Consider the following 17,342-nt stretch of genomic DNA (forward strand, 5'->3'; position numbering starts at 1 on the left):
GTATCACCCGGCAAGGACTGGCCTGAGTTATCCTGCGTGATCTTGGCTTCGCAGTTTGAATAGTGCATCTGCATTATAGCCGCAACATCACCCCCACGATGTCTTCTGGCTTGCGAGGAGGAATTTCGACCCATTGGCACCCTCTTCTCATCCACACTTTCACATGCGCCTCAGCAACATCTTGGATATGCACCGTGGTAATACTGCTCCTTGTATTGCGTTTCATGATAGTCCCGACGAGGAGTCTATTGCTGCCGTTACCGTTCGGCTGTCGTTTGTAGATGATTGTATCCAAATACAGAAGCGGGGGAAGAGAAACGAGCGAGGAACGGGGCTTCTCATTCTCCATAAACTCCCAGCTTGTGTTCTTGGCAACGACTTCTGGTGCATGGTAGAGCTTGAGGGAAATGATATAGTCATCTGAACCTTTGAAGTCGGTTTTGTGTCGACTGTGAGGTCCCAATTGTTGCTTCCTGTGCGCCGTCATCACCTCACCAGTGGTATGCCATCGGAACGGATCGTGAATACCTCTGATTACGCCGCCATCCGGAAACCCCCTCGATAGGCAGAAGGGCCGCGAGGGACGCGGTAATCACAACCCGTCTGACACTCTCCACCTTGGCCGCTTATTTCAGGAGAGCCGTGGTGCCTTCACAGCCGGAAGGAATTCATTCTCTTATCCGGTTCCATGTGGACTAGGCAAGGCAAAATGGAGGACATAATTGACTCCATCAAGCATCCCCGCAATCGCGGAGTCTCGCGTAATGTCTGGGACGATGGCAAACTCGATCTTACCTTCATATTTCGAGCAGCGGTCCTGGAGCTATGTGATCCGAGCTTCCTTGCGTACGCTGATTCGAAGGCCATGGCCCGATTTCAGGGCTTCGAGGGCGATGGCCCTGCCGACGAATCCGGTGGCGCCGGTGATAAAGATGAGGCCGGAGGGCATTTGACGCTCTAACTTTCATGCTCACTGGGTCGGTCATGAGATGCTGGTAGAACTTTTATATCTGGCGAGAAGGGTTTATTTTCCCGCACTTGGCCAAACCTGGAGCCCGAAAGGTACTAAGTACCTTTGGCTCGGCGTAATTGCAATGTTTAGTGATCAATGCGGTGGAGACTGTCAAGTGACTGACCATGCTTTCTCGTATCACTGATTAGTGATATTCGGACAACTGTACGATGTCCAGGACGGGATGATTAGTGTTCACGAGATGCAGTGTGTCACCCTCCAGCCCCCGGTCTCTATAGCTTGCATACCCCAGGGTTCGTGTCTCCCTTAGCAAGTATCCGGACTATATGAGAGTGCCTCATCCTCGACAATCATCCAAACAACAGCCACATATCTCATCCTCATCAACAACAAGAATCCCCGAGAAATAATCAAGATGCCTCGCTGGCTCATCCACCACAGTCCCAACACCCTCACCCCCGAGGAGAAATCTCACCTCGCCCAACAAATCACCCAGGTCTACGTCCGCTACGGCCTCCCGCCCTTCTACGTACAGGTCCACTTCACCGAACAGCCAGCGGGCACATCCTTCATCGGCGGCGAGCAGAACCCCAACTTCGTGGCACTGACCATCTACCACCTGGCACGGACGATGACCACCGAGCAGCAGAGGCAGGGGTTCCTGAAACACATCGACGGTGTTCTGACGCCGATGTTTGAGCCCAAGGGGATCGACTGGGAGTATTTTGTGACCGAGGTGTCGAGGGATCTGTGGAAGATTAACGGGCTTGTGCCGCCACCTGCTGGATCCGAGGAGGAGAAGCTTTGGGTTAGAGAGAATAGGCCTGTGAGGCTTTGATGGATGTGATGCTCACTTTCTGATGGATTGAGTGGAGCACATAGTTTTTAGCTTTCAGATGTCTCATTCAGGGAAATGGATGAATGCAAGATGCTACTGTTTGATATGGAATTATGAAACGATTAACTTCAACTACCAAGCTCACAAGGCTAATCAGATATCACAAGCAAGAGCCCTGTTAAATTATTATACCACTATGACTATGGATCTGTAATCCCACGACTAAGAAGTACTTCGTCCGGACACCTTTCTAGTCTAGCGATATTGTATATTGATAGGCTGCCTGGAAAGATGAGCGCAGAAAGACGGTCTGTTCCATAGGCAGTTTGTGCTTGTCCAACCGACTAGCCCCAGAACTTCCGGCTGTCCATGATGGTTCTTCTCGCAGCTTTTCCCGGCGTGAAGGTTGCACTCGCGTAGGCTCACCCCTGGGACGATTTGTCTGGCGAGACGTCAGCAATGTGAGCATTAAAGAGCCTTCGAACCGAAAGGTATACCAGAGGCAACCCGTAGATTTCATCGCTTCGCGATCGTGGATGAGTGCTGCAAAAAACGGAATCACTGCCGAAGGGATAGCCCGGTACTAGATGCGACTTGATTGTGCAAGCTTGACCTCATTAGAAACCGTGCTCGTTCGTAGGTAGAATAGAAGCCGAACCGACAGTGATGATCGTCCATGTATCGTGCTACTTGTCCTTGACGGGTCAGCATCTCTTGGTACGGCTGGGTACCAAGGAAGTGTTTTTAGGGGAAGCTCTCGAGTTTGGTCCAGTCAGGGTCGTTGCGAAACCATGTTCCAGCTGTTTTCAGTATGGCACCAGATGCTGAAGTATTACTCCTGAGGCCAACCTTGGAAGCATTCCTGGAATCGCTGCCTTAATTGTTGGAATTTGTGTCGGCGATTGGGTACAGGACTGGAGGCCTCATTAGTATCATTGTATGTCCACATCGATGATGATCATTCTATGGTGTTGATGTATATGATGATAAGGTGGATATATCAAAACATATAGAGATGAAATAGCTTTGATAGACTCACCTTGAGAGATCCAAGCAGAGTGATCAATTGGTCAACAAAAACACAGTCACGCCCTCCGGGGCAACCGAAGGCGAAACGAGGACAATGGACTTCTTTCGAGGAGCACAACAGACAACGGCGGGCTCAATAGGCTCTTCTTCTTCTTCTTCGTCATTGCCCTGTTCATCTTCGACGGTCTCAACAGGGGATCCTTGACAACGGTGATGATACGTAGGTCACCACCCTGCAGAACCGTTCCAGTTCAGTCAGCAATGTCATAGTCGACAGGTGCTCAACAACAACATACAACTCGTCCGAGTGATCCCAGCTGCCAGTCTTGCCCAAATGGACCATGCAGCTCGGCCATATGTAGATCGAGTTTTAATTCGTCGAACATCGGTCCAAGCATGTGGCCCACAAGCTGGAGGTCTCGCCCCTGCAGCCCGTTCTCATTTCCAGTGGCGTGAAATTCTTTGGTGATTCGTGGCCTAAAACCCTGGGGGCGTTCTCCAGATACTTTGCCCTTTCCAAGACGTACCGAGGGGACTCCGTCCACCATGAGGTTTGATCTAGTCGCAGTGTATATTTGGATTCGCTCGGATGAGTGGTGTGGCGGTTTGGAAAGACACCTAATGTGGGCAGTGGAAACTATAGGATGTTGCGTCTGGTCGCTGGTAAGGCGTAATTGTGCCATTATGAAGGCTCTGTATCATGATAACGTAGAGCGGCGAATGTATGGTTCTGGATACCAGCAGAAAGTGTTTGATGTAAAGGAGATTACTTGCAGGAGATAGTCAACAAGAGGTCTATCTCAAGTATGTGAGAAGTGAATGCTCTTTATTAGCCTCAAGTGTTGATTCTTCCAGAACAATCTTATGGGCATGACTCCTGCTGCTGTGACTGCTATCCCTCCCCACAGCTTAGAAACTGTGAATAATGGCCATAGGCTAATTAGCTGGTAATAAGGTCAACATGAATAGAATCTGCTAGTCTCAATGATGTATCTATTCTGACCAGTGACTGTAAGGAAAGCTGCTTAATCTATATGTTATCAACTCAGAAATAAATATGGAGATACATTTCAAAGGCAAGATGTAGTTGAGAAAGTTTTATTGAATTCTTTCTACACTAAGATTCTCCTGTATAATAGTATTAATATATAGGGTAGTAATGAATTCATGCACTTAGACTGATTTGTCCTTCTAGATTTCCATACTTATTACCTTTTTTGTCTTTTTAAAGTGCATAAGTAAGACTTGACGCAGCAACGAAAAAGAAATCTGTCGAGCCCTCTAGCTCAACGTGGGAGTGGAGGTCTGTTCTCCCGGTCCCTGTCCTGACCCATGCGCTGCTGGGGACGCTTGGATGAGCCAGAACCTCCAGAACCTGAATTGAATATGTTACCAGACCTCGGGGATGGCGCATTATTGTCAAAGACTCTGTCTCTACCGAAGGGGCCTCCTCAACTTCCAGGCTCAAATTCACCACGGTGCCAGATATCGAATCCGAGGACGTACATGTGATCGATGGTAATGGGTTGTGAACGGGGATCATCGGGGTTCGTGAAGCTCATGTAGCTGAAATCAACGATGTACCTGAGTTTGTCAATATATGGGCGTGATAAGAAAAAATAATCCAGCTTACAGCTTGTCAGTCGCCCTGTCGTACTGAAGGAAATGTGGACTCTGATGAGCCAGAACGAACATTCTCTGGCGCATGTGCCTGGACTGGTCGGAACATGACTTTCCTTTCGGACAGGCGAGTGAACACTTACTCGAGCGTGATGGCGAGCTGCCTTCGAATGCTTTCAAGTTGTTGGTTTGAAAGAGTGAGGAAGATACGGGCCACATTCTCCCCAGGCACCCGCGACATGATGATAAAGTTCACAATACCGTCAGGATAAGGGAACATCTCTCCAGCCCGCTGAGTGACGTGGCTGAGGTATGCAGGTCCGTGGCCAATCTCTTCCACATCCTCGACCAGCTTCACCTCTTCGAGGTAGTCCTCTTGAGCCCGCTCTCGCATTGTCTGCAAATATGCCTGGTCCCTGATATCGAAGCTCTCAGGCCGCAGTCTGAAAGAAACATGGAGTGTCAGGAGGAGAAATGGCTTGGTTAAAGGTGTGCACAGTCAACTCACTCATAGCGGATCTTCAGCATAATTGGCTCGTTAGTATCCTCATAGCGTGCCAGAGTTAGAACCTGTATTTCAGCATATCTCGGATCGGGAACCTCTGTCAGCTGCTCCTCGATCCGGATGGGTCTTCCCCAGATGATCCGAACCCGATTAGTGAGGTCAAACCTCCAGTCAGACATGATGTGAGATGGGCAAGTTGGAATAGAGAGGATTTGCAGTGGACAATGTGGAATGATGGGATCTCAGAGAGATAATAATGGAATAAAGAAGAGACGGGGGAGGGGAGAGAAGATACTCAGAGAGAAGAGTAAAGATTAGAGAGGCTTTGAAAGATTCACTGCTTTAGGAAAAACTATGAGGGGACAATGCATCAAAGAGTGTAAGTATAAGGCATACGTCATCTCTGGTTTTTTTGTACCTGAGGATATAGCGACACCCATTACCCAATCAGGCAGGTAACAGTCATGAGAAACCCCCACTGAGTGAGAATAAAGTGGTATTTGGCATGCTGTTTGTGGTAATCCCAAGCGTTTTCAGCACTGTACTTGCTAGCATAATGGCTAGAGAAGCATTCTCCTTCTGGAAATGTTCTGCTGGCTTGATCTCAACATTGTCAAGCGCAGATACGTCCTGCCCTTTCTTTCAAAGCCTCCATCGCTTGAGGCACTTGCGGTAGTGTAAAGACTGGACATCCTACTTTGAGCATTCCCGCTTTATGCCGTGCTATTTTATCGATTTTATTACCCAGCGTAACCACATGGTCGAGACCGAGTGTGGTGATGCCAGTAGCAGCCGGCTTCGCGACGACATTGGTTGAATATAGTTCACCCATTTCCTTTCGTGCCAGCAACATGAACAATATTGAGCCGGTCGAGATGGCCAATCTAATGTGTCACTGTCGCAGTTTCGCGCGAGAGAGCTGTCGCTTGGAAGCACCTACAGAGTAACCTAGACGTTGTATCCATTTGCGCATCTGGTCAACAGCCGAATCTCTTAAACTGCGATTCAGTCATTTTCGTTCCCTTAGAATTGCAAAACCTGTCCGCGTCGAATTCAACATTCTGATTGCCTCCTATTCCAAGTGAGTCAACAAAATAAAGAAGACGATGTGCGACTGGAAGGTGAGACTTGCAACGTACTTTGGCGCTTTTCCTGTCATCTCCGTCTCCATTGCCTGGCCTGGCACCAAGACTGTGGAGACAGGTTGTTGCGGAAAGCAGGGCAACAAGGTGAGAGTTGTCCCTTTACCGGCTGAGCTGCTTGCTGAATTGGATAGGAAATTCAAAGACCTCTGGTCTTCGTCTGCCACAGCCTCGGTGGGATAGTCGTTAAAAAGGTTTCGAGTTCGCTTTGCATAGGCAAACTGGTCCTAATTTGTCGTAGGCGCTCCTCATTCGGTGTCCGGAAGAACAATCCAAGGTTCAGGATGCAGCCTATGGAATCCTTTTTATGGGTTTGTGGATTGCGTTTCTGTCTACAAGCAGACTAATGATGGATAAGCTACCCCTCACAGCGGGAGCGCTGTTGCAGATACCGGAAAGGTTCTTGCGAACATCATTCACGCCTGCTCTCCATTTCGTCCCGCTCAAGCATTGCTGGGCTCGCTTCGAAAGGATTCCAAAGTACTGTTCGAAATCACCGAAGACTTCGTGGAGAAGGCGGGAAAGCTCCAGATCGTATCCTTATTTGAGATGGAGATGACTAGTTTTGGCATCTTCAAACGCCTTGTACATCACCACCATTATCGCTTATGGAACAAGCCTGACTACATACTTAGGTTGTTGAACAACGCTCGGCACTCCTCAACGTACCGAACGAGATCCCAATTGGGCAGTTTGCGGATCATCGAGATATTGCACGATTCGCTTCTGTTACGGATCGCAACTATAGGCCTGTTATTACGCGGCTTCTGAAATTCAGACAAGATATCGCCAAGGAGCTCGTCGGATTCTCTAACTCCTCTCAGGGGCAATCGGTAACATGGCCTACAGCCCCGAAGCCCAATTCCGATCCCGATCCCATATTTGACGTCCCGTTCGATAGATGCGTCTCGTTTCGGGGAAGACAGAAACTTCTCTCATCCATGGAAGAATACTTCAGCCAGCGTAGCCCCGATCGACCATTAATATATGCTCTGACAGGACTCGGTGCCGCATTCCTCGTTGCCGTTGATCATCTCACACTTCTAACTACTACACAGGTGGATCTGGCAAAACTCACAGCGCCTTGCAATACGCTCTCCGCAACCGATTCAAGTATAAGAGTGGCGTGGTTTACTTCAACGCGAGTTCAAACACTACCTTGCTGGCCGACTTTCACCGTATCTACGATCTCTTAAATTTGGGTGACACGCCAAACAAGGTAGATTTCCTCAGGCAGTGGTTCTCGAATCCCAAGAATTCCAGCTGGCTCATGATCTTCGACGGTGCCGATGATTTAGCATCTGTTCCCCTTTCGAGATACTTCCCCAGTTGTCCTTGGGGCCACATCATCATTACAAGCCGAGATCAAGCCGCTGTTGGGCTGGTCGCCCCCGCCGGGCACTCCGTGGAGCCTCTGGAGGAGCAGGCTGCCATTGGGCTGCTTCTCGAAAGAGCTGCAGTCGGTAACCCTACAGGAGACGATATCAAGCAGGCGAGTGCGATAGTACAGAGCCTGGGATACCTTCCTCTAGCCGTTGACCAAGCAGGGGCTTTCATCCGAAGACGCCAAAAGTCGTTACAAGACTACCGTCGCCTCTTTGAGGAGAAGCAGTACGAGATTCTGAAGGTCACCCCCGGGATAAGCGGCTACGAGAAAACCGTGGCGACTGTTTGGGAATTGAATTTCCGCCAGCTCGAGAGAGATGCCCCTGAAGCTTCGCATCTTCTTGTCCTGTTCTCGTTTCTTGAGGGAAGTAATATCTCCGATGCGATGCTCCGTAGGGGATGGTCAACCAAGAGGATATGGGGTCGTGATGGTGAGATCGCACTTCTTAGTCTCGATGACGCAGGGCTTAATCGCGAATTGACCACCCTTCTTGGCGATGAAATGCAACCCACTCACGCCATTGAGCAGCTCCTTGCATCTTCTTTAATTCAAAGAAACTCCACTGGAGATGAAGGAAGGGCGTTATTGGTCCATCCTCTGGTTCAAAATTGTGCGTCTCATAGAGTCTCCCTGGAAGAATGTCGGGAATGGCAGGTGCAAGCCATATTGCTGGTCGTACATGCGTTCCCATTCAGTGTATATGTGGACGAAGAGTAAGTGACCATCGTTCAGTCCCTAAAACTCCCGTTGACTCTGTTCTAGTTTCGGAGCTCTTGGACGTGAGATGTTTGTGCATATTCCTCAAATCTTAAAGGAGTTTGATCAGCTTACGCCAGACTGCTGTGGTCAATACTCGATTGTCAAACGAGCAGTCACGGTGTTATTACTTTCCGCTGCGAAATTTCGTTTCAATCCGTGGAAGAGTGAGTGCATCCGCAGAATCAAAGATCTTATGAAGGGCGAGCATGATGGTTACTTGAAAGCGTGGGCTACCTTCACCGAGAGCAAAATTCTACGTATGCAGGGCAAAACCGTGGAATCCTACAGGGCCTTAGAAAACCACATCAACCGCACTGTGTTTCCAGGGCTTGAAGAAGGACTAGCCTCTGATGTGAGGTCAAATGCCACAAAAGGTGATCTGGTTGTTGCCTTTCCCGAGACTCTGATCAAAGACAGGGATCTCCTACGCGCACAAGCAGAGTTGGAGCTCTGGCGGCCACTAAATCCAGATTCCCCGTCTCCCATGGAGCAGCTAGTTCTACGAAGTCGTGATGTGACGAAAGGGAGGATTCTTCGAAACCAGGGTCGATTTTGTAAAGCATTGCCGTATTTGGAGGGGCTTCTTCAGAAGCTCTCTGCCGAAGATTACCATGTGAGCACCGGTTGGCAGATGAATTTGGTCTCAAATGTTGCCGACTTGTACTGTGAAGTTGGGAGGCCGAAAGAGGCAGAAATGGTGCTCGAAGAAGCCCTGGAGATCAGCTATAGCCATGGGTGGTATAATATCAGCACAGGAAGACGGTTACGACTTGCCCTCCTAGAGAGCTTTATTCGACGCGGGCTGTTTACAAAGGCCGAGGAGCGCCGGAAAGAGTTAATTCCGATCGTTGAAGCGATTACTGAGCCGGACATCAACCAGATTACGGGCCACTTCCGCGTTTGGGCTGGATTGGCGAGAATAGCGCATCTTCAAGGCAACTGGGAGGTCGCACTCGCCCGATGGCACCGTGCACTTGCAATCGTGGAGATGTCTGGCTGGACTCAGGGATTCAACCACGGGATCGTTCTGTATTCCATTGCTCAGATACTCGCACGGGTTGGGGATAGCGAATGCCAGACCGTCCTTGAAAGAGCTCAAGAGTCTGGCCGCCGAAGAACGAAAGTACTGGATTGTAGGCCTTGGTTCGCACTGGTATGAATTCATTATGACTACACTCGGAAAAGAGGGAAGAAACCCAGTTGTTACATCGGAGTGATACCTGTTTATTCCCTGACGCACGATACTTACTTATCTTCACCCATTATACATACGTTTCGTTCTCTCCTCATGCTTAGTAGATAGAACGCCACCATACATTTCTACATTGAGCTGCTTGTGACTTGTCTTTAGCAGCTGCCCTAGCTGATAGGGCTCTCCCGGTTCACATTCCCTCGCTGTCTATGGCCTTATGGGTAATCACCAGTTGAATATTATTATCTCGTTGAATGTCCCACGTCTCGTTGAAGACCTGAGTCACTGCCAAACGGGGTCCGACAGCCGGAACTTCAGTAGACTTGAAAGCGATTATCGTCCATATATCTTGCAGCTCATCCTTGATGCAGTCAGCTCTCCGGGTACGATTGGCCACCAAGTGTTCTGGAAGAGCACAAACCTGGTATCTGGGCCAAGTAGCCGTCGTCACTCTGGCCCTGTGCTGGACAAAACATCCAGTGCATCTGCATTTTTGCCTACCAGGCAAACGACATTATCTCTGGCACTGACTACTTTTAGGTCAGGCTGCCTCGTACCTGTTTAATTCCTTCCACCGGAAAGTGGAGCGAGTAATAGGCAGCCTGAGTTGATAATCGGCCATATGAAGATCAAGCTTTGATTCGTCAAACATTGACCCAGTGTGTTGCACAGGTCCGTTGAGGTACTCCTGAAGACTGTTTTCATTGCCAATGACATGACGTTCTCCGATGATTCGTGGCCTGAATCCCTGTGGAGCTGTATTCGGTTAAGGGTGTCATGACGGAGAGAAGAGGGAGAGGGGGCAGCTAGGAGGAGAGGCAAGAAGTGTGAGAGGTAGAAGGAGGTGAATATCTTTTAGATATTGGGTGTAGAGTGAATATGTCCAAGGTCAATGAATCAACAATGATAATCATCAAGGCAGCAGGGCGACATTCATGATAATATAAGGCATATTGCACTTGTATCATGAATGCATGGTCTCTGTTGACTCTTATGTCCACAGGAATAGATGCAAAATCGTAATACCCGATTATTATTCATTACCTAAGATGTTCCCTAAGCCTATTGGCCTAACTCAGAATATCTCCCCTCCACTGATCAATGCTTGGACCGTTACCACCCATATGCCTCCTCGAAGTATTCCACATCCTTCTGACCATTGTTGACCACAGTCTTTATAGCGTCTCTGACCGCGTCCGCCATACCAGCAGGTCCACACATGAGAACTGCAGTTCGCTCCGTAGGGCACGCCTCCTCCACATATCTAAAGATCTCATCGCGCACATTAGGTCTGCGGGATATGATCCCCAGATCCTTTGCTTTCTGGGAGATCTCGGCATCCCCAGTAGCGTACAGCACAGTGCTCACGGCGTCGCATCTGAAGACTGGCCCGACCGGGCCGTCAAATGTGTCGACGACATGTTGTGCCTGTCTGACTGCCCACAGCAACTTGATATTCTTCGTTCGAGTCCTGGGCGGGTTAATCGTCGATCGACGCATATGGTCGGTCAGATAGGACGTCGCCACAGAGATACCCGTGCCTCCGATGAGGAAGAGGACGTTGTCGTAGGTGTGCAGCGGCATGGTATGGCCGTATGGCCCCTCGATGAGCAGTTTTGTTTTGAGCGGGAGGTGGGGTTGTTTGAGACACGCGTCCCGGAGAGACCGTGTCCAACCTGAGCACGGACGCACCCAGAAGACCAGTTTGCGTCGCTGCCAGGTTTCTTCAATATCTGAGAGCGTCGTGGTGCTTGGGGGGCCGCTTCGCGCTTGGGTGGAGTAGGGGGACTTTTCGTCTTTCACATACTCGGCCTGACTCTTCCTAGGCACCTGCGCGTGCTCGACGGCTGTCCTCTGAGTCACCGTGGGAGACTCGACAGGCTCCCAGGCAGCTAGGGTGAATGGATGGCTCTCCCAGCCCCTCCATCTGAGAGGCCGGTACAGGAAGTAGTGCTCTCCAGGGCTGGGCGCAAGAGTCTTTCGTTGCGCTGTGACCTCGAGTTGAATGACGTCTGTTTCCTGACTATAGCGGATAGTGGCAAGGGAGTCGAGCATATCGGTAGAGAATCCGAGGCGGAGGTTGTAGTAGCAGAGACGGAGCACCCGGACTGTGCGGTCAAAGGCCCAGATGGCAACCACAGACCACAGATAAGGGTTGTATCTGCCGTTCCAGATGGACGTGTGGCTTTAGAGACTATGTCAGCAACAGAAATACGCCAGGGGGAGTGATACCCACTAAAACACGCCGACGAGAGCGAGTACAGCAAAGGCAATGTGTGCCAGGAGAAAGAATTCATAAAAGTGCTTCCGAAACGGGGAGAAGGAGAATAAGATGATCATGCCAAATGAGCATATAGCCTTTCCGTATCAATATGCATGGACGCATCCTCGAGTCTGAAACGACCAATACTCACAACAACGCCCATTCTCCAGAATAGTTTATGCCAGGCCGGGAAGTATTGCCCGTCGAAATGTCCCATCACCGTCCAACACGAAGCATGCACGACAGCCTCGACGAAGATGATCCGCGCAACATTCCGGTGGAAAATACTGAACGTGGTGTATGACCATCCTGTCAACCACAGAAAGATATTATTACGCCCAGCGAACAACCAAACCCAGGGCAAATTGAAGACTGCCAGTGTAATCACTCGGTTCGCCACTTTCTGCCAAAGCTGGTAAGGAATGGGAAAGCTGCAGAAAAGCAAAGATTAGCAAGGGCCAGAATAGTGGATAGGTGCATGAGGTATACCACTTACCCAGTGTTCGGCCATGTTGCCTCGTGCGATACAGCACCGAGGATGAGGTTCAACGCCCAATAGCAGCAGACGACGATGGTTTCCAGTCGGGTAGGGACGGTGGCAATGCCGAACAGGCGTTGATGGTGCGATCCCATAGTAGCAGGGATGATCAACTTGGCTTTTACCCAGTGATGGATAGCCTTCAGAGGGCCACGGTGGCTAGCAATCTTTTCGCCCTCGACATCGACCACTTGCCGTGCAAGGCGATAGTGGAACATCGTGGAGAGGATATTATTGAGCATCCCCATGAGGAGAACCCCGCCCCAGAAGCCATACAGAGCCCATCTTGCTTGACAATTAGCGTCGTGTCCGCTTGACAATCTGTGGTGAAAACGCACCCGTAGCGGCTCTTGTTTCCCATCTCTCTCTCGTTTATTACCTGTTGACCATCACTATTAGGGTCACCCAAGTTAGAAGATCAATAGCACGCACCTGTGATTGCAATGCAATCGTGTAAAGTTCCGGTGATAGCAGCACAGCAGTATGCCAGAGTTTCCTTTCCTGCAGGTTCTCAAAATTGACAACAGGCAAAGATTGCATATACTCCTCAGTGAGCTGTGGCTCAATCTGAGAATAAGGGACAAGTTCGCCGCCATCACAGTTGCCCAAGAGGTAGGCTGAGCCAGCCCTGATCTCCTCCGGCGAGCAATATGTCTTGGCCGCTGCCCAGAGAGAATGCACAGAAAGATTCCCGGTGCAGGCGGACTCTTCGTTCGGGAACTTGAAGTCAGAAATCGCTTTTTCGATTGCACTCACGCATGAGATTGGACTCCCGAGGGCGAAGACTCCTACCCCACTAACGGATAGAAGAAGACTGGTGAGCCTCATGGTAGCGATCGTTGTTCACAAGACCTTGACCTGGTTCATGCCGCAAGTTTGCGACCAAGACCCGAAATTTATACCACGGAAGCCGCCGTCCGGAGAGCGCAAGATAGTCCACCATCCTGTCTCGCATCCCACCTGCCGCAAATATGGCAGCTGTATAGATTACTGTGGGGTCGCCGTAATACTAAGCAGATGCTGTTTTGTTGGATAATTTCCATGCAGTTCAGCTGACGGTGTCACCGTCTGCAAATGATCCTGGATGCAACGGCCAACTGCGCCGGGCAACTGTGACAAAGACATACATAGCATGCAGCTAGAACTGAGGGCACCATTTCAGATTCTGAATAGTCGACATTGAAGGAAGGAAAAACAAGCTTGGAAGATGCAGGCTGGAACGTCCGTCGGAGGAGCGGGTACTAGCACAAGGGGGCTGCAGATTCGATAGGGATAGAGTATACTTCATGGGAGATGCAGGTAGAACGGTCGTTAATTTCTTCAGCTTACGAAATGCCGCGATCCTCAAACGCTGTTCGACTCAATACTCAGTGAAGATAAGGTGAAGAGTAATCCAGGGCTGGATGACACCAATTAACATGACCTGCTAAGTCACGGCACCTTTACCTTCATTTAACCGCGTTTGCCTCGGAGAGAACATGCAGGCTGAAGTAGCCATGAAGACGATATTACCTAGTCTTCCTGAATAAGAGATTTGTCAGGAATTTAAGGATCTATCATGCAGGGCCACTAGGCCAGAGTTGGCCCTGCAGCTCATGCTGCTTCTGGATTAATGTCTGACTTTGGCCATGGCGTGTCTAACTAAAGCGAATAATGAGTACTTTGCAGGGTGGTATTGCTAGGTTACAATGCATAAGTGCTTATTTCATAGTTAGCTAGTTGGTAGAGTGTTTTCATATCTTATATTGCCAACGAGCTAGTGGTGCGTTCATATGTCCTTCTTATCTTCCGCCTAGGGAAGGCCAAATTTGTTCATTCGTGACTGGATGATTGCAATGGGCTGATAAGTATCTCAAGTGACAGTTATAAAATGCGCTGTGGTTGGTACGATTCATTTCCAGATATCCATAGTTTGGATATGCTGTTGAGGGATTGCGTTGCCTATCCAGCCTCAGACGAGTTGCAGAGCGACCACCATTGTGTGCTTCTGACACCAGCCGAGAGGAACACTACAGATAGACTTAAGCACTTACTGCACACCGATCGAAGATTGACAAGCCTTGTGAGTTGCGCATTCGGTAACATGCTAAGTCCATGGAGTCTTCCCAAAATGATGCGGAAATCATGAGAGTGAGACAACAGAGAGAACTACACTTTTGATTGTCAAGAACACTTTGAGATCAAAGTACCGAGCAGCACAAATCATTACTACCGCTTTGACCTCTGCCGATATTGCTGCCATGTAACGAACATATAGCAGCTGGATATCACTACCCCCAGCCCCGCAAGCCCGACACCCATGTAAAGAGCGCCCCTGTACCCTCTCAATACATCCGTTCCACCGCGATTAACGTGCGACTCCACAGTACCTGCAAATCCAAGACCAAGGGAGATGGAATAGTTGACCGTTGTGCTGACAAGGGAGGCGGCCAGGCCCTGGTGGCGTCGAGGCATGGAGTTGCTGAGAATCAGGATACCTGATGGGAAAGACATGTCCCTGCAATGCCAATCTTCTGTCAGCACGGCCTTCACAACCATGTTTCTAGATTGAGACTCCGGAAGAATGTACAACTTACATCCCCCATGGCGTAATCAAACTCATAACAAATGCCTGCGCCCAATACGTCTGGCTCACTGGAACGGTTGCAAACAGACAGAGGCCCGTTGCAAAAGCTCCCATAGCACAGAACATGATGACACTCGGGGGCAGTCGACCAAGCAGAAATCCCGTCACCATAGATGCCATTGCTCCCGAGATCGCTGCGCCGGAAAACTTGGCGGTCGCCAGAAGACCACTGTCACCTTTGACGACGATCATAAACTGGAAAAAGTAGTAGATCATGATGCCGAAGCTGGACCACCCCGCTGCAATGCAACCGAGCACCCAGCCAAGATCCCCTGTAAACGCCGAGCGCGGAAGCAATGGACATTCGGCGGACCGCTCGATGAAAGCAAAAGCAGTGAGAAAAGCGAACCCGATAATGAGAAGAACGTAGGTGTATGGTGTACTCCATCCCACGAGCGGAGCCTGGTTCCAGGCAAGGTTGATAAGAATCAGCCCGCAGATCCCGGTTGCTGCACCAAGAACGTCCAGCCGTACGATTGGGCTGAGCCGGTCGTTGAACTTTTGTCGTGGAATATGAGGTATCACCAGCAAGCCCAGTCCAGCGAGGACGAAACAACCCATCCCCATAACCCAGTAGCCCCATGGCCACCAGACCCTCTGCGCAAACAGAGATGAGAAGACACCCCCCACAACAAATCCGCCCGGCGCCGCCGCGCCAAATAAACTAAAGACCATTTCCTTTCGACGGCCAGGCTTATACGTCTGTCCCAGTATGGCCACTGCGTTGGGGAAGAGCATAGCTGGCCCGATCCCTTGCAACGCACGACAACAATCGTAGAAGATCCTGTTGGACCAGACACTGAACCCAGCAAGCAGCGACCATATTCCGAACCATAGGAAACCAAGTATGAACATAAACCGGTGGCCGTAGACGTCCCCTAACCGCCCAGACATTAAAATGAATGTCCCGACAGTCAAGCTATAGGCAGCCGGGAACCAGCTCAGTTCACCCGGGTCCTGCGTCCCAAAGCTCGCCCCAATGATATGGCCAGGGGCGATAGCAACAGCTAGACCAGCCTGTGTCATGAACTGCGCCATACAGACCGTCGCCACGAAGGCTGTCTCCTTTCCGAGTGATTTCGGGGGAGAGATGCTCGAATGGGAGGTTTCGAGCCTGGTGAGGGCCTCGGGATCATCGTCGGTTTGCGGTGCTTTCTGTAGGTCTGGGTGAGTATCAGATCCGAACTCTGAGGGTGTTGCTGTTGGTGTCTCCTCTTCGGTGAAATGATCTCGCGATGGGGGACGAGAAGTCATGTTGGACGATCTTTGTTGTCGTCGGTTCTCAGTGGATTATCCTTCGTAGGTTTTTTGAGTCGATGAATATCTTAAGATAAACTATGAAAGTATCATCCTCAGCAACGTTCATTGAATTTTAGGGAACTTGGTAAAACTTCAGGATGGCTCACTTACCACCGACTCCACCGACTCTTCCAGCCTGTCAAAGGAAATTTGATCGAACAAAAACTACTTCTGTTCGACTAAGGATAATTCGAGAATGGAATTCAGAGCCGGCAACACGTGATAAATTCGAGGCTTCTCACTCGTAGTTCTAGACATTGAAGACAAGCATGACATACAAGACATCCGATCTACGGGAAGGCTCACGGCATTCGAGTCCAGCCTGGGCTAGCATGAACATCTAGGTGAAAGACAAGCATCGGTAATTCAACTCGGTAATCTGAAATAATAAACACGAGTTGCTCATCGTATTCAATACTGGTCCTGTTGACGGCCAGACAGCCAGAGCCAAGCACTGTCGATCTGCCCCTGGAGCCACAGCAGACCCACACAATAGGGAGCTTCTTCAAACGACGTGCAACAGCCGAAGCGCCTGATTTGTGTGGCTTTTGTGCCGCTGGGTTTTCCAGGGACAGGCCGCTTAGGCCTCCATAAAGCTTATGTTGCAATGCAAATCAGGGTCTTGAGTGTCACAACGTGCTGCATGTCTTCACACCAACTAGACCCGTGGCTTGTTTGGTCTTGTCTTTTTCTAGATCTTTCGACCACAGGTTGACCTGCAGATCGTCATTTAGAAGTTAGGTACGTACCTTATTGGTGGGTCTTGCTTCATGAACTCTCATCCAAGCCATTTCCCAAAGAGGCTGGCTTATTATGTGTTTTGCACTACACTACTCACCTTTAAAGAGTAGACAGGGAGAAAATCAGCCGGGCTAAGTATCAGAATAGCCGTGGATGGAGCTAGGAGTGTCAGTACCATGATACGCATAGTACTAAGAGCGCTTGTGTTGCCTAGAGCGCAACAGGAAACGACTGTATTTCGCAAATCATAGCTTTACGAACCAGTATTATTACCGAATGATTATGGCAAATTTGCATTTATCTTTTATCATTAGATACTTTTGCATCATGGTTGCCTGACACGCCAGTGGAGACGGGGCCGGAAGCCATGGGATAGCGACTTGATTTCGACATCCCGTGGAGATTCAGAAACGACAGTTGAAATCCCCAT

General features: G+C 49.8%; 7 protein-coding genes across 7 annotated transcripts; 3 read left to right on the forward strand and 4 right to left on the reverse strand.

Moving 5' to 3' along the window:
- Positions 1-709: 709 nt before the first annotated feature.
- Positions 710-961, forward strand: CDV56_107561 (uncharacterized protein; the record flags this gene model as incomplete). Its single annotated transcript, XM_026761180.1, has 1 exon — positions 710-961. One exon carries the CDS (start codon positions 710-712, stop codon positions 959-961), a length of 252 nt encoding a protein of 83 aa, XP_026617862.1.
- A 427-nt stretch (positions 962-1,388) lies between these two features.
- Positions 1,389-1,811, forward strand: CDV56_107584 (tautomerase family protein; the record flags this gene model as incomplete). The annotated part of the gene is made up of 1 exon (XM_026761203.1): positions 1,389-1,811. One exon carries the CDS (start codon positions 1,389-1,391, stop codon positions 1,809-1,811), a length of 423 nt encoding a protein of 140 aa, XP_026617863.1.
- Positions 1,812-2,896: 1,085 nt separating this feature from the next.
- CDV56_107647 (uncharacterized protein) lies at positions 2,897-3,388 on the reverse strand (the record flags this gene model as incomplete). Its single annotated transcript, XM_026761266.1, has 2 exons — positions 2,897-3,073; positions 3,137-3,388. The coding sequence occupies 2 exons, from the start codon at positions 3,386-3,388 to the stop codon at positions 2,897-2,899; spliced, it is 429 nt and encodes a 142-aa protein (XP_026617864.1).
- A 903-nt stretch (positions 3,389-4,291) lies between these two features.
- On the reverse strand, positions 4,292-5,144 carry CDV56_107707 (uncharacterized protein; the record flags this gene model as incomplete). The annotated part of the gene is made up of 4 exons (XM_026761326.1): positions 4,292-4,424; positions 4,474-4,551; positions 4,604-4,903; positions 4,969-5,144. 4 exons carry the CDS (start codon positions 5,142-5,144, stop codon positions 4,292-4,294), a joined length of 687 nt encoding a protein of 228 aa, XP_026617865.1.
- Positions 5,145-6,071: 927 nt separating this feature from the next.
- CDV56_107767 (uncharacterized protein) lies at positions 6,072-9,412 on the forward strand (the record flags this gene model as incomplete). Its single annotated transcript, XM_026761386.1, has 6 exons — positions 6,072-6,281; positions 6,349-6,418; positions 6,466-6,692; positions 6,743-7,112; positions 7,166-8,207; positions 8,257-9,412. The coding sequence occupies 6 exons, from the start codon at positions 6,072-6,074 to the stop codon at positions 9,410-9,412; spliced, it is 3,075 nt and encodes a 1,024-aa protein (XP_026617866.1).
- Positions 9,413-10,558: 1,146 nt separating this feature from the next.
- Positions 10,559-13,074, reverse strand: CDV56_107923 (ferric reductase family protein; the record flags this gene model as incomplete). Its single annotated transcript, XM_026761542.1, has 6 exons — positions 10,559-11,630; positions 11,682-11,803; positions 11,860-12,139; positions 12,205-12,531; positions 12,585-12,625; positions 12,679-13,074. 6 exons carry the CDS (start codon positions 13,072-13,074, stop codon positions 10,559-10,561), a joined length of 2,238 nt encoding a protein of 745 aa, XP_026617867.1.
- A 1,744-nt stretch (positions 13,075-14,818) lies between these two features.
- Positions 14,819-16,126, reverse strand: CDV56_108070 (uncharacterized protein; the record flags this gene model as incomplete). Its single annotated transcript, XM_026761689.1, has 1 exon — positions 14,819-16,126. One exon carries the CDS (start codon positions 16,124-16,126, stop codon positions 14,819-14,821), a length of 1,308 nt encoding a protein of 435 aa, XP_026617868.1.
- Between the last annotated feature and the right edge of the window lie 1,216 nt (positions 16,127-17,342).

The sequence above is a fragment of the Aspergillus thermomutatus genome, assembly GCF_002237265.1.
Source record: "Aspergillus thermomutatus strain HMR AF 39 chromosome Unknown NODE_16, whole genome shotgun sequence".
Taxonomy (NCBI): Eukaryota; Fungi; Ascomycota; class Eurotiomycetes; order Eurotiales; family Aspergillaceae; genus Aspergillus; species Aspergillus thermomutatus.